The sequence below is a fragment of the Lepidochelys kempii genome, chromosome 13 (assembly GCF_965140265.1).
Source record: "Lepidochelys kempii isolate rLepKem1 chromosome 13, rLepKem1.hap2, whole genome shotgun sequence".
Classification (NCBI taxonomy): Eukaryota; Metazoa; Chordata; order Testudines; family Cheloniidae; genus Lepidochelys; species Lepidochelys kempii.
The window spans coordinates 20,407,553-20,423,556 of NC_133268.1; the positions used below are offsets into that span (position 1 = coordinate 20,407,553).

The 16,004-nt window shown below is 51.2% G+C and overlaps 2 protein-coding genes across 3 annotated transcripts in view; both read left to right on the forward strand.

Moving 5' to 3' along the window:
* SYS1 (SYS1 golgi trafficking protein) overlaps window positions 1–6,222 on the forward strand; it is a 48,744-nt gene extending 42,522 nt beyond the window's left edge. The window contains exon 4 of the mRNA XM_073309695.1: window positions 6,134–6,222. Within this exon, the coding sequence (XP_073165796.1) occupies window positions 6,134–6,137 (4 nt within the window). The 3' untranslated portion in view covers window positions 6,138–6,222. The remainder of the gene's footprint in view (window positions 1–6,133) is intronic.
* Window positions 1–14,918, forward strand: part of DBNDD2 (dysbindin domain containing 2) — a 55,464-nt gene extending 40,546 nt beyond the window's left edge. For both annotated transcript variants that reach the window (XM_073309689.1, XM_073309688.1), the window contains exons 2-4: window positions 6,134–6,286; window positions 6,576–6,719; window positions 11,036–14,918. In XM_073309689.1, coding sequence (XP_073165790.1) covers window positions 6,134–6,286; window positions 6,576–6,719; window positions 11,036–11,238 — 500 coding nt within the window. In that variant the 3' untranslated portion in view covers window positions 11,239–14,918. The remainder of the gene's footprint in view (window positions 1–6,133; window positions 6,287–6,575; window positions 6,720–11,035) is intronic.
* The last annotated feature ends 1,086 nt before the right edge of the window (window positions 14,919–16,004 follow it).

Genomic DNA, 16,004 nt, shown 5'->3' on the forward strand with positions numbered 1-16,004 from the left:
GAGGGGCTGAGACTGAAGTAGCTGCGAGCTCCCCACACCGTCACTGCCCCGACCTGTTCACTGTAATGCCCCCTTCTGGCAGGGGTTGGGAGTTCACCTCTATAGATAGGACTCCAATCAAAGGGAGCCCAGGGTACTGTGATTTCCTCCACCACTAGTGTGGACCGGGTCAGTGTGTCCCTGTTCCGGTTCACAGGACTGGGGTGATGCTTTTGAGGGAATGCCCAGGCATGGCATGGCCAGATCGGGTGTGAAGCTGTGTTCCTTGGAGTTGTTCCCTAGAGAAATGATCCACACCCTGCAGAGTGTACCCCCTTCCCTCATTTATACTCTGTTAACCTCCCCTTTCCCCCTGTCCATACCCCATTAATGGCTTACTCTGTTTCTTTAATCTCTTGGGGAGTTTTCAAGGGATTTAAAGAGACATCAATTAAAGAAAACCCTCTCTCCATCTCCTCTTGGATTGTGCCTCCTTTAACAAGCCAGCCCGCCCCCCCCCCCTCCGGCCATTCATACTGCCTGGTGCACAGAGTGGGGTTTGTACTAGGATCCAGCAGGACAATGGAAAATGACAAACATGTCCACTCCCAGCGGAAACACGGCCAGACAAGCTGCCGTGTGCTCAGCGCTGAGCCCAAGAAATCAATGAAAAGATCTCACTGTGTCCCAAAGAATCCATTCAGCCATATCACCCCCAGGGCTCATGTCACCCTCAGTTGCTGGGAGCGACTCACAGCCAGCGCTCGGCACCATTCCCTGCTGGTGTGGAATAGCTGGGAGCTCCTTGCGGCTGGCACTCCTGCGCCGTTCACTGTTATGCTTCCTGCAGGAAGATGGGGAATAGAGGAGCTATGAGCACCTTCCATGTCTGGCCTTCCTGCAGTCACCCTACAGGGTCTCATGCTGAGAGACAGAGAATCCCAGCTGTGCAACCCAGCCAGCAAATCTGCCCTGTTTCTTTTAGTACCTCTTGCTAAGGCAGGGTGGCACTGGAGTCTCTGGAAACAGAACACCTCCCCTGGCTCCTTACATTGCTTCCTGCTGCTGGGAGAGGCTGGGACAGAAGAAACTGAGCAATGGCAGTAGAAGGAAATCCCCATATATGTTTCCTTCTCATGGGCCTGTAGTAGGCTGGCTCCTCTTCCTTCAGTCCCCACACTTGCATTCAGGTCCAGTTCTTCTGTAGGCTTTGGTGCCTAATGAGCAGCAAGAGCCGGAAGGATTTGAAGGCAGCAGGGAGCCTGGTGCTATTTCACACTCTTGGGAAGTGACAACCTGATGTGTTGGGGGGTCAGCGATCCAGGGAAGGCAGTGCTGTGTCCCAGCTGCGAATGTGCATAAGCCTCAGCCCGTTGGTTGAGTGCCTTGTAAGAAAGACCACCAGCAGGTATTTAAACCTCAGAATGAATTCCCTGCAGCGCACAGGGGCTGCATTGTGTGAGTGTGTGTGTCACTTGCTGGGAACATGCCATCCCGATGAGACAATCACAGCAACTGACAGCGAGGAGAATGTGACCATCAGTCACATGGCGAAGGGCAGAGACAGGGAATGTTACTCTCTTTTATTTCCTTCATGGCGGTTATTTAGCTGTAAATACATGAGCAGAGCTCTTGACCTCCTAGAGTGCCTGAGATACAGGAACAGAGCGAAGGGGAGGGGAGAGAGGGAGCTGAGATGAGGGAGTGGGAAGAAGGCTCCATCTCAGTTTCTCACTGTAGTCACCAGTCAGTCACCCCGCTGCACATCTTGCTTGATGCCTGCCTTAGTTATATAATGGTATTTCAGTGCCGGCTGCCTAGCTGGCTAAGAAAAGCTTGCCAAGGAATTTACAGACAAGTTTGCTAATACATCCAGGCACATCTTCCCCATTGAGGCTCTAGCACAACCCGTGAGTGAGAGTAACACACCAGCACCAAGTGATAGTGTACCAGCCCATGCCACCTCCCTGCATCTCCTCCTGGGGGCCTGGAACATCCCAGGGTTGTAATTCTCATGTTTTGGGAGAGAGATGTATGACGTGTGCATTAACAGTGTAGAAAAATGCAAACTCTTAGGATGGCCTTATCCTTTATCCTGCAATGTTCTTGGAGAGAGGGGCTGAGACTGGAATAGCTGCGCGTTCCCCGCCCCATACAGACAGTGCCTTCTTCCGGCAAAGGTTGGAAGCTCACCTCTACAGACAGGGTTCAAATCAAAGGGAACCCAGGGCACTGTGCTTTCCTCCAACACTAGAGTGACTGGGGTCAGCGTGTCCCTGTTTCCACTGTGTCCCCTGTTCCACTGGAATAGGTGCACCGAGTAGATCACATGGTGCTTGTTGCTCTGCTGGAAAGTGAAGTTGTAACGCATTGGCTTTTGGGCCCCCAAACGGCAGTGTTTTTGATCTCTTCGGTTCATATTGATAGTGCAATAGTATCTAGGGACCCTGACTGAGGACAGGCCCTGCTGTGCTAGGCACTGTACAAACACATAGTAAGAGTCATGCTGTGGTTTTGGAATTCGCAGCACAAAGCGATGAAATAGAAACCAGCCTGTGGTTGTGGACGCTGTTGATGCCAAGGATATGGGGAATGAGGGACCTTGGGATGAAGTGTGATGTGCAAGAACTTCCAGATCACCTTCTCCAAAGCGTCCCCAGCTCTCAGGGGTTTCACTATAGCTGCTTAACGCCCCCAGTACCTGAACCTTGACTTCTCCACTCCATATTGTTGGTACTTGAATTTGCTGGCCACTTTCCCTGGGAAAATTGTGACAAGCCACTGGATGATCCAGCCTGTTAGCCATGGATTCCAACAATGCTATAGCTGCAGCTTTCCTGGAGCAGTGGGAGGCTGGTGACTCTGCCCTGGTGGGAAAGCACAATAGGGCAGGCTCCATGCAGCTGGGCTGTGTCATTAGTAAGGCTAAGATTTGATCATGGTTATTTTTAGTAAAAGTCACGGACAGCTCACAGGCAATAAACAAAAATTCATGGAGCCGGTGACCTGTCCGTGACTTTACTAAAAATAACCTGGGGGCAGGGCTAGGTAGGGGGGAAGACTGAAGTCCCATGTTGGGGGACTGACAGGCCAAGCCCCCCGCAAGCTGGTCACAGCTGTGGGACAGGGGTGCGTGGCCCTGGTTGCAGCTCCCACCAAGCCTCAGCTGCAGCCGGGGGTGGCACATGGCCCTGGGAAGCTGCGAGGGGGACGCACTGCCCCCGGCTGCAGCCCCTGCCAAGTCCAGAACACCACAGGGTTTGGGCGCATGGCCCCACCTGCAGCCCCAGCCAAGCCCACAGAGGTGAGGCATGCATCTCTGGCTGCAGCCTCCCGGGGAAGCTGCGGGGCTGGGGCTGCAGGGTCCTGGTTCCAGCCAGCCCCAGTTTTAGGGCAGGGGTGCTCAGTCCCGCTTCCTGAAGCCCTAGACATCACGGAAGTCCGGGAAAGTCACGGAATCCATGACTGCCGTGGCCTCCATAACTAAATTGTAGCCTTAGTCATTAGCTACCCTGCAGGGGCTGCCAAAGGGACCCAGAGTTACCTCAATGCTAACTGAGGGAGACACAATCCTTCAGGGTTAACCTGTTCTTTGTGCAGCCCAGAGCTTTGTAATTAGACCACCCCAGTCTCCTCCCTTCCTCTGTGCCGTAGCTGTTCCCCCAGCCCTTCTCTGCCTCCCAGACTTTCTCTGACACAGCTCTGGAGTTGCCAATGGATTAGCGAGTATGTGTGGGGGCGAAGGGGTGGGGGCTTGGATTCTGTGTGGCCCTGCACCAGGATAAGGAGGAGAATGAGCTCCTGCCAGTGCAGCAGCAGATGGTGAGACCAGCAAGGAAAGTAAAATGGGCTTAATCTCGACATGTTGTTAAGGTGCTTTCAACATGGGATTTAGTCTTTTGGCAAAGTGTGTGAGATCCTGGCTGCATGGGCACCTTGCCAACCCAGCCCTTGGCAATGGACAAGGAGACAGACAGCAGCAGGGGCTTGCACTGAGCTCTCTGGTTGCAGTAAGTGGGAAGGCCTAGATCTGGGCTGGGCATCTTGGAACCAGAACTTATGCCAGGCAGGTTGGAGCCTGGAAATGGGCCCAGCAGTTATGGGACAAGCAGAACCAGAAATGAATACAGAATCCCAGGGGAAATGTGCAGGTCACCAGGAGCCATAAGTCACACAGCATTGGCAGCTGGTTCCTGTTTGGTATATTTCAGATGGAGGAGTTTAGCCCTGCTGGGTTTCCCTGGGGCAGGTGTCTGGGCAGGGAGTTTAGCCCTGAGGGGTTTCCCTGGGGCAGGTGTTGGGGGGTGGGAGGGGAAGGAAGAAGAAGTTTGTTTCCTCTGGGGTCCTATGTTATAACATTCTGGTCCTGATACAGACACGGCCCCTGCCAGGCAGGGTGGGGATCCCAGGCAATTGCTGCCCTTTGCTGGGATCCTCCCGCCCCCTGTTCCAGCAGCAGGAGGTGGGTTTGGTCAGTGCTAGGATGTCTGGGGACAGGCTAGGATGTTTGTTTGGTTTCCTTGGTTTCTGCCCTGCCCGGCTAGGTTGTCACATTTTCCTTGCCTGGCCAAGAGCAGCAGAAATGGACCCTGGAATGAGACTCCAGTCTGGGAGCATCCAGGCAGCTGCTGGGATACACCAGCAAGGCCCAGTTCCTCAAAGGTATTTAGGCTCCTAAATTCCATTGAACTCAAACACCTTAGTGGTTCTGGGCCCAGGAAACCAATTGGCCAAGCTGGAAGGGCTGCTGGTTCTTTGCTCCTCTGGGTTCCTAAAGCAGGAGGGACAGAGACAGGCCCTGCTGTGCTTAGGAGGAACTGGCCCTCCATCGCCTTGTTCCCTGTGGAGGGCTCAGCCTTCTTCCTTCAGTGGCTCCTCATTGCTCTTGGGAGCAGAGTTAAACCGTGGGAGGGATGAAAGAAATGCAAATGCAAAGATCCAGGCTGGCTGTGTATGAAGGGGAGTGGGGCGAATGGAGGAGCCTGTTTGTGTGTGTGTGTGGTGAGGGGGGTGGGGACTGGGATTATAGACTGGTGTATGGAGGGGAGTGTTTGCAGGTGGGGGTGGGGGTGTTAATGCCATTTTATTACTGTCACATTTCTCAGTCCAGTATCCCTGGCACTCAGGGTCAGTTCCTGTTCCTGGGAGAATTTCTGCTGTATTAATATTCAAAGGCAACTCTCTGGTTAAGCCTTTGTTAGGCAGCAGGAAGACCAGTGTGTGACAGGCTGGAGCTGAGACTACCCCATATCACACACACCTGAGCTCTCTGGTTACACAGTCCTGAATGTTCAACATCCGGGATGCCATGTTTCTTCTCGCCAAGAAAGGCAGGAGTGTCATCTAGTGCAGGGGTTCTTAAACTCCATTGTACCGCGACCCCTTTCTGACAACAAAATTACTACATGACCCCGGGGGTGGAGGGCGGGAGTCTGAGCCCTGTTGCCCCAGGTGGGGGAAGAGAGGGGGCTGGAGCCTGAGCCCCACTGCCCTGGGTGGCAGGGACAGTGGGCTGGAGCCCAAACCCTGGGACTCAGCAAGTCTAATGCTGGCCCTGGCGACCCCATTAAAATGGGGTTGCGACCCACTTCGGGGTCCGACCCACAGTTTGAGAACCAGTGAATAGTGGCTAGAGCAGAGGTCTATGATTCAGGAGGACCTGGTTCTATTCCTGGCTCTAATGCTGGGCGACCCTGGGTAAGTCACTTCTGCTTTCTGTGCCTCAGTTTCCCTCTCTGGAAAGTGGGGATAACAGAACACTAAGCCCCTCTCACAGAGGGGGTGAGCGTTAAAGTTTGTAGAGTGCTTTGAGAACCGTGGGAGAAAGGTGGTAAAGCCCAAAGCAGGGGACGATCATTGCAGCTGTGGACACCAGGCTGGGCTGGATCACAGGAGAGGAGTCAGTAGCAGTGGCCCCCAGCACAGACTGCACTGCTGGAGCAAGCTCGATGGCTTGTAATGCCTCTTCCATTGCTACTAAATCACAATGCACCCCCACAGGTAAAGTAGAGCAGGAGAGAAATACCTGTCCTGCAGGACACTGACAGAAGGAATAGGGCGGACTTATGCAGCCCTTCTTGGCCTTGGCTGATCTCCCATGCCCCATCTGACTGCATCTAGCCTGTGCCTGATCTTCCATCTTGTTCCTCTACAGCTGACATGGAGCATGGGCAGCGGGGACTGGAGCCAGAGCAGATGCAGCAGCAGCTCAAATTACGTGACAGGCAGAAGTTCTTTGAGGAGGTTTTCCAGCATGATGTGGATTTCTTCTTCCCCATGTCCCACCTTCAGATAGAGCACAGAAGACGTAAGTGCTGCCCATCTGGGGCTAGGGGGAGACGTTTGTCACACACAGAAGGGGATGGAAGGCAGTATGGAGGGGATGACCTGTTATTTAATGAGCCCCGAACACGCCATAAAGATATAAAGATAAGGTCCCTGAAGAATTCACACTATAAACAAGCCAGTAGGCTAGTCCCACATGCTGGCTTCCCCTGGCATCGCTTTCTCAGTTCTGCTGGTCCAGGGCTAATAGGTTCTCATCTGGCTGGCATTAGTGATGGCCCTCCCTGGTTTTCTGGCCCATGTCTCTGCAGCTCCGCTGGGCAGCATTTCCTCCATGGAGGTGAATGTGGACATGCTGGAGCAGATGGACATGATGGACCTTTCTGACCAGGACACCATGGACGTGTTTCTCAGCTGTGGGACAGAGGATAACAATGTTGCCGGTCTCCTGCCAGGTACATACGCAACCCTCCCTGTTAGCTCCCTGCTGTCCCCGCAACCTTCACGCCAGCTGGTCAGTTCTTCAATCCAGTCCAAGCCCTGCTGTGACTCTCTCCAGTCCTAAAGGGCAACAAACTTGGGGCTTGGGCCTGTGGGGTTGGAAAAGTTCACACCAGCACGGCTCTGCTAATGCAGCTCCATTGGCGATACGGCCAATGGAGGCTGCCCTGCAGAAAGGGCACAGGCATTTTCAGCATCATGACATCTAATCTTAGGGAAGGATGCTGTTGTACAAACACCTGTCCCCTGTCTACACTACAGCCACCATTGCTGGGAGCAGAGAATTATGGATCCGCGATTTTCCAGGGCTGATGTGCAGTCTTAGCTTTTTAGGGTTTGTAGGACTGAATTCTTGTCCCCACAAACTGCTCTAGAGCAGCCCCTACCCGTCACACCCTGCCACACTCCTCACCACACTCACTTTCCCCTGGGTCCTGATTGCCCATTCTGAGCTCTCTGCACAAAGTGTGGGGGGTGCCAAGACCCTGACTGTCTTGCATTGAGCTCCCTGTTGGGGGCGGTGTCAGCACCATGGTGGCCCTAGGCTGGAGCTCCCCACATGGGAAGTGGGGAGCCAGGCAGACCCAGTTACCCTGTGTTGAGCTCATTGCCTGGGGAGGGGAACCCAAATGGGGGAGGAGGAGTAATCAGGAGCCTGATCACCCCATGCTGCACTCCTTGCAGTGACTCTGAGTATGAGTCACTCTGAGAATGAGTCAAGCCATTTAGCGGCAGATTCTTCTCTGTTTCAGTTAAACAGCCTCACACGTGAAGGCCCCAAGCTGGAATTTTACAAGCGAGACAGAAAAGGCTCCACTGCCAAAAATGGAGAAGGAATGTGAGGCACATGCCCTGCTGCCAAAGTCTGGGACTGGGGAAGGAGACCGGGCTCCAGCAGTAGCCTGGCTCGTGCTGGGGATCAAAGTTGGACTAGGGGACCGGTAGCTCAGCTTGTCCTGGAGGTCAGTGGGTCTGCAGCTCAGTCCTGCTTATGGCCAGCTCATGTCTCTCGGCTCATGGTGTTGTACCAATAAAATAAAAACCAGCAGGATCTTATTAAAGGGAAAAAGGCAAAATACCACATTTATTGTGAATACAGAAAGAATCATAGTAAGCAGTTATGTTTCAGAGTAACAGCCGTGTTAGTCTGTATTCGCAAAAAGAAAAGGAGTACTTGTGGCACCTTAGAGACTAACCAATTTATTAGAGCATAAGCTTTCGTGAGCTACAGCTCACTTCATCAGATGCATATCGTGGAAACTGCAGCAGACTTTATATATACACAGAGAATATGAACCAATACTTCCTCCCACCCCACTGTCCTGCTGGTAATAGCTTATCTAAAGTGATCATCAGGTGGGCCATTTCCAGCACAAATCCAGGTTTTCTCACCCTCCACCCCCCCACACAAATTCACTCTCCTGCTGGTGATAGCCCATCCAAAGTGACAACTCTTTACACAATGTGCATGACAATCAAGTTGGGCTATTTCCTGCACAAATCCAGGTTTTCTCACATCCCCCCCACCCCCATACACACACAAACTCACTCTCCTGCTGGTAATAGCTCATCCAAACTGACCACTCTTCAAGTTTAAATCCAAGTTAAACCAGAACATCGGGCGGGGGGGGGAGGAAAAAACAAGAGGAAACAGGCTACCTTGCATAATGACTTAGCCACTCCCAGTCTCTATTTAAGCCTAAATTAATAGTATCCAATTTGCAAATGAATTCCAATTCAGCAGTTTCTCGCTGGAGTCTGGATTTGAAGTTTTTTTGTTTTAAGATAGCGACCTTCATGTCTGTGATTGCGTGACCAGAGAGATTGAAGTGTTCTCCGACTGGTTTATGAATGTTATAATTCTTGACATCTGATTTGTGTCCATTTATTCTTTTACGTAGAGACTGTCCAGTTTGACCAATGTACATGGCAGAGGGGCATTGCTGGCACATGATGGCATATATCACATTGGTGGATGTGCAGGTGAACGAGCCTCTGATAGTGTGGCTGATGTTATTAGGCCCTGTGATGGTGTCCCCTGAATAGATATGTGGGCACAATTGGCAACGGGCTTTGTTGCAAGGATAAGTTCCTGGGTTAGTGGTTCTGTTGTGTGGTATGTGATTGTTGGTGAGTATTTGCTTCAGGTTGTGGGGCTGTCTGTAGGCAAGGACTGGCCTGTCTCCCAAGATTTGTGAGAGTGTTGGCTCATCCTTTAGGATAGGTTGTAGATCCTTAATAATGCGTTGGAGGGGTTTTAGTTGGGGGCTGAAGGTGACGGCTAGTGGCATTCTGTTATTTTCTTTGTTAGGCCTGTCCTGTAGTAGGTAACTTCTGGGAACTCTTCTGGCTCTATCAATCTGTTTCTTTACTTCTGCAGGTGGGTATTGTAGTTGTAAGAAAGCTTGACAGAGATCTTGTAGGTGTTTGTCTCTGTCTGAGGGGTTGGAGCAAATGCGGTTGTATCGCAGAGCTTGGCTGTAGACGATGGATCGTGTGGTGTGGTCAGGGTGAAAGCTGGAGGCATGCAGGTAGGAATAGCGGTCAGTAGGTTTCCGGTATAGGGTGGTGTTTATGTGACCATTGTTTATTAGCACTGTAGTGTCCAGGAAGTGGATCTCTTGTGTGGACTGGACCAGGCTGAGGTTGGTGGTGGGATGGAAATTGTTGAAATCATGGTGGAATTCCTCAAGGGCTTCTTTTCCATGGGTCCAGATGATGAAGATGTCATCAATATAGCGCAAGTAGAGTAGGGGCTTTAGGGGACGAGAGCTGAGGAAGCGTTGTTCTAAATCAGCCATAAAAATGTTGGCATACTGTGGGGCCATGCGGGTACCCATAGCAGTGCCGCTGATCTGAAGGTATACATTGTCCCCAAATGTGAAGTAGTTATGGGTAAGGACAAAGTCACAAAGTTCAGCCACCAGGTTAGCCGTGACATTATCGGGGATAGTGTTCTTGATGGCTTGTAGTCCATCTTTGTGTGGAATGTTGGTGTAGAGGGCTTCTACATCCATAGTGGCCAGGATGGTGTTATCAGGAAGAGCACCGATGGATTGAAGTTTCCTCAGGAAGTCAGTGGTGTCTCGAAGGTAGCTGGGAGTGCTGGGAGAGCAGTTAGTTATAGTTATAACATTCCATTCAATCTCATATTTATTCACACATTCATTCATACAAACATACACACACAGGTTCTGCAAGGTTGTTATCATAGTTACCAGCCTTAGAGTTGCTCATGCCAAGCCACTGGCCAGGTGGCCTGGACATGAGGAGGGAGCAGGGCCTTGTCAGATGCTCATCTGATGCTCCTGGAAGTTGGTTTGCAGAATCAGACCCCAAAGTTCTCACTTTTTAGAGTCTATTTTTATAGGAATTTCTTCCTATGCCAGTCTATGGGAATTGCTTCATCATGCTGTTGCTGAGTCAATCAGCAGATAGCACATTCCTGACGGCTCCAAGATGTTATCGTGTTCTTTGGTTCTCCCATTCTTGAGGCTGTTGGGTGGATTCCAGTCTGCCCTCCGGGGGGCGGGGGGTCCTCTGGTTATTTCCACTTGACGCCTTCTTCAGCCGATGGACACTGGATTCTTAGGCTGGCACCTCCCTGATCATTCAGTTATTATCCACACCAAGCATCCATCCACATACATCCTCTATCTCTATTTTAATCACAATTGTTAATACAACAAAAGGGTGGGGAGTCTCTGGGTGCTGTTTCTGTTGTTACAGAGTATTGCTTTGAGTCTCTCTCTCTGTGAATTGCTTTGAGAACAGACTCTGTCTTAGAATGTACTAACACAATTAGCAGCTTGCAAGTTTCACACATAGAGGGAGAGAAACAGTACCAAAAACCAAGAGACCTCTTAATTAGTAATACCCTGGAATTTAAACTCTGGGGAATCAAACTCATTTGTGATTTTAATACAGAATTTCTTTAATATGATCCAACAATGGACAATAAGAATGTTGAGCCCAGTAACTGCCACCCAAATCCCTCCTACCCCCCACCTCTCCTGACAGGGGTAGTTCCAGCCCATTGCCTCATCTCCTTTCCTCCTAAAGGGCCTAGAAACCTTGTGTGCCAGAGTCGCTGGCTCCACTGAAATGGCGTCCTGCACATATGTAGCCCCTGCAATGGGCTGGGAAAGGGATGAAGCCACAGCCTGCCTGCGGAGGGGTACGGTGGAGGTGAAGGGGGCTGGGCACAAGGCCAGCAAAGATGCTAGCATGTTGTGTTTTTTCTGCTAATCTTGCCTTTCTCCTTGGGCAGAGCCCAGCCACTACCAGGAGGAAATCACCCTGCAAGTGCCCAATGCGTCCGAGATCAAATCCCGGATCTCGTCCACATCCTCCGTCTCCACAGACCTGAACAGCCTGGACACCAGTGAGGAGGGGGCCGAGACGCCCGTGGTGCAGTCAGATGAGGAGGAGCCCCAGGAGGACAGCCCTGAAGCGCAGGCGGCCAGAAGCTAGCAGCAGGTTCCCTGCTCTCTCCTCATCCACCCTCCGCATGGACCTGCCAGCATGAGAGGAAGGAAGGCTGCTGGTTGTTTGACTCCTGCTCAGTACACCCCGAGCCGTCTCCCCATCCCAAGGAGCGGAGAGACGGCTTCCCCCAGCGCGTTCTTCAGTCAGCCACAGGAGAAGGAGAGTGGGGCAGAAAGAGAGGGGTAGTGTAGTGCTTCAGACATTAACTCTTCAGGCTTTGCTACTAACTCTCCTGCTTCACTCACCTGAACTGCTACCCGAGCCGTGGCCTCAGCTGTGCCCATTCCTGGCAAGGCCTCCCCGCAGGATTTCAGCCCCCCCAGTCCCAGTGGGACCCCCAAAGGCAAATATGTAACAAAAGCCTACAGAGAAATTATACTCCTGTCAAATAAGCCGTCAGGGTGGTGTGTGTTATTGGAGAACCACGAAAGCCCAGTGCTTGGTGGGGATGAGAGGCTGGCTAGGAAAGGGTTGCAGAAGGAGGACAAGGAGAGCCTTAGGGAGGGGAGACAGGCTTAAGGCAGGGGATGAAGCAATTTCAGCCATGCTACCAAGGACAAGACCTCAGTGGTAGATGAGTCAAAATTTCTCAGTCGCCGGAGAACAAGGGTCTTAACGTCATTCCCAGACCAGGCGCCAGCCCAATCCAGTGGCCATTCCTCTGCCCAACATAAATACAAGTGGCATAGTCCTCATTACCCACCCCTGAGGAGAACTATGGGGGTTAATGGGGCAAATCACCAACCCATCCCAATAATAATACTGAGCACTTCTATGGTGCTTTGCATTTTCAAAGGGCTTTGATTGCATTTGTGCTTACAGTGGACACAGCCTGAGACGGCAGTGAGAATGTACTGATTCCCACACTAAACCCACATGGCTGGTGGGCGTGGGAGCACTGTGATCTGTAACATGACCCCATGAGTGTGTTAATGCAATTCCCCATGAATTGTACAACCCTTCTAGCACCGCAGACTAGCCCCCTAAGCACAGCAGAATACCCAGCATGGCTGCTGGAGCTCTGGCTTACAAGGACAGATTGTCACTTTGACTCCTCCTTGCTGGCTATTTGTCTTGCCCTCTTCCTACTCCCAGGAATGAGCATAGCCGTAGCCACACACAGATCCGGCTGCATCACCATTTTAGAGAGGCGTGCAACTGCTACCAACTGCTCAATACGGGGAAGCTTTGGCCACCAGGAGACTATGTAACAGGGAAAACAAAGTCACTGCTGTGATGAAAGTGGAGCAGCCTCAAGGAGAGGGAGTCTGGTACATAAATAACAGAGGCCAGGTATTGCTCTAGAGCCAGGCCATTTCCCAGGGGCACTCAGAGCTGCATAATAGCTAGACACATACTAGTAGACGCTGTTGGACCCTGGCTGCAGCATTTACATCCCAGGTATCATCAAATGACAAGCCAGGTGCAGATGAGTCACATTCTGTCCATAATACTGCCTCATAAAGCATTCTCCAGAGAAAGAGGTTAAAGGGAAAAGAAAGGTCTGAAAAGAGGAAGTGACTCAGCAGATTGGCAACTCCCGAGAGATGGGGGCAGCATAAATGTAATCCTAGCAATCAGCTGAACTCATGGAAAAATCCAAGAAGTGAATGACCACTGCTGAGCAAGGACTGCTCCCAGGACCCCGATTTCAGAGCCAGTTTGCAGCAGTCTGTGGACAGGGTGGTGCAGGGAGTTCCCTAAGCCCAGAGAATTTGTGTCCAGTGCCCCTGGCTATCCTGGCTCATGCATAGCTGAAGCATTCCAGCACTGCAAGTCTCCACTCCTGTGCTGAGAAGCTTGGCATGTTCATTACAGGAGTGCTCTTCCAGGCCTCAGCTGTTTGGGGATAGGGCTGGGCATACATTGTGAGTTTTGGGGTATTGCTTGGGGCTGCATTGAGTTCTTGTTTGTGGCTTTGCAAGTCAGAATGGTGGCAGGTGTTCTCCAGCTGTTGGGTTTGGTTCAAAACATTCTCGAGCAAGACCTTCTGTTGTGCAGCATCTGCAGCTCCCATCCAATCTCCTAGGCCTGGAGTCCCTCACGTTCTCTTACAAAGTCCTGGCACAGCGCTCATGTGTCTAGATTCTATATGGACTTCTGAGCAAGCACTTGTTCCTGCAAGGTGTGGAGCATTCTGGCCCTGATGTAGAGAAGCATAAACATTTAAGCAGGTGGCTAGCCAATTGAAGTTAATGGGCTTACTCACAAGCATGTGTTTAACCTTAAATGTAAGTGTTTCACTGGATCAGAGCCAGCGTGCTCTGCACGTTGCAGGATCAAGCGGAACTTCTCCTGCACTCCCATCAGTACTTACTTAGGTTTCAGAGTAACAGCCTTGTTAGTCTATATTCGCAAAAAGAAAAGGAGTACTTGTGGCATCTTAGAGACTAACAGATTTATTTGAGCATAAGCTTTCGTGAGCTACAGCTCACTAAAGATTATCCTCTAAGGTGCCACAAGTACTCCTTTTCTACTTCCAACATAGGAGACTTGTCTCTGAACATTTTGTGTGGATCATACTATTCATTATTAAGGCTACGTTTTAGTCATGGGTATTTTTAGTAAAAGTCATGGACAGGTCCCGGGCAGTAAACAAAAATTCACGGCCTGTGACCTGTCCATGATTTTTACTATATTCCCCTAACTAAAACTTGGGACGGAGGCTGCTGGTGCTCGGGGTGGTCCAGGGGCGCCGTGGGTGCTGGGGGTGGGCAGCGATGCGCAGCCTGGGACCCCCCTACTGGTGCTGGGTGGGTTGAGGGTTGGGCTTGCAGGCTCCCTACCCAGCTCCGCATGTCCCTGCAGCTCCTAGGTGGCGGAGGGGCCAAGGAGCTCCGCACGCTGCTCCCAGCACTAGCGCTGGCTGTGCTGCTCCCATTGGCTAGGAACTGTAGCCAATGGGAGCTGCGGGGGCAGGACCTGTGGGCAAGGGCAGCGCGCGGAGCACCCTGGCTCTTCCATCGCCTAGGAGCTGCAGGGCCATGCCAGTTGGAGCCAGGGAGCCCTCCCACCCCAAGGTAAGCACCCCCCGCTCCTCCCAATGCCTGTCTCTAGCCCTGAGCCCCCCTCACACACACCCAAACTGCTGCTGCTGGCCTAGGGGCTGCCCGGCTTGGGAAGCCCCTGAGCCAGCACCAGCTGCTGCAGAAGTCACAGAGAGTCGTGGAATCCGTGACCAACGAGACAGACTCGCAGCCTTATTCATTATCTTTGTACATTTGGGAACTCTGGAATTCAGCATACGCCCCAGACATTGGAAATGGCAGAAATGATACAAGTTTGGACTGTGTTATTTTAGGAATGATTTTTTGCATACACATTACCGGGAAAAACAACAGCACTTTGTCTTGGTTGCTTGTCTGGCTGAGAGACTGAGCTATAAACTGATGTGCGTAGCTTTTATATCTAGTTAAGGATAAGCAGGGCAGGACCGGGGGTCCCTTGCACGGCTAGCTCTTTGCACTGTGTCTACCCTATAATGTAAGATCCTGCTCTTTGGCATATGTTAAAGCTTTGCTGAAAGGCTGCACTGTGCTCTGGTAGGCAGGTCAGACTATTCTTAGTGAGATGCTAAACCTGCCCTGTGTGGTATAATCCATTAACTCTGAGGAGATTGCAATGTAGTCCTGGGGTTAATGGTTCAATAAAATTTCAGGTTCAAATGTGTGTCGTGTCTGCCCTCTAGTGGGGAATGTAATTAGACATTAGAAATGAGTGCAGGAATTAGACCTGATTGCCTGCACAGCCCCTGTAGAAAATAAGAACTTGTTCTCGCAGAGTAGGCCTGGTGAGATGTTGTTTCACACTGGCACAGAGAGCAAAAACAACTGTTTCACACTGGCACAGAGAGCAAAAACAACCACAGTGCAACAAACTCAACATCCTAGCTCCACAAGAAATTAAATAACTGCTAACAAGCCTTTTAACCAAGCCCTTCAAACAAGAGAAAGTTCGCCAGGGTCAGAATCTGCTTTATCACTCCATCTGTTCAGTGCTGAGGGAAGTGGTCAGGCCTGCTGTCATCCATACTGACAGCTCCAGGATCAGATTTCAACAGACCTCAAAACCCAGGAACATGGTGCCTGGAGGATATTCATTAGACAAGTAATCCCAGTGCTAAACCACAGATATATTGGCCACAGCAGCAAGCAGTAGAATGTTAGAGACAGCAAGTGACAAAGGCCCTAAAAGCCCAAACAGACTCCTAGAACTGGAATTTCCATGCCATCAGGTTCATGTAGAAGAATTTTATAAGAAAGCAAGGCAAAGCGGAGAGATCAGTACACCCTGCTCCCACTGATGGACTCTGGCATCTGCCCTCAGTTACCGACACAGCTTTCAGAGGTGCTTGGCTGGATGTATATCCAGATTAATATTAAGGTAAACATGTCTATATAATATAAATCTTCCTGTTTCACAGCATACACCATGATTAGCTTTCAGTATTAGGAAGAAAATTCCTCTTTGGGCAAATTATTACATAACTGTCTATTGTGTGTTTTTAGCAACTTCTGCTAAAGTATCCATTACAGCGGAGGTGGGCAAACTATGGTCCATGGGCCACATCTGGCCTGTGGGACCGTCCTGCCCAGCCCTTGAGCTCCTGTCCCTCCCCCACTCCCCACAGCCATGCCACCAACGCTCTGGGCGGTGGGGCTGCGAGCTCCTGCAGGGCAGCGAGTCTGGCTCCGGCCAGGTGGCGTGGCGCAGCTGCTGAACATGCTGCTCTGAGCGGCATGGTAAGGAGA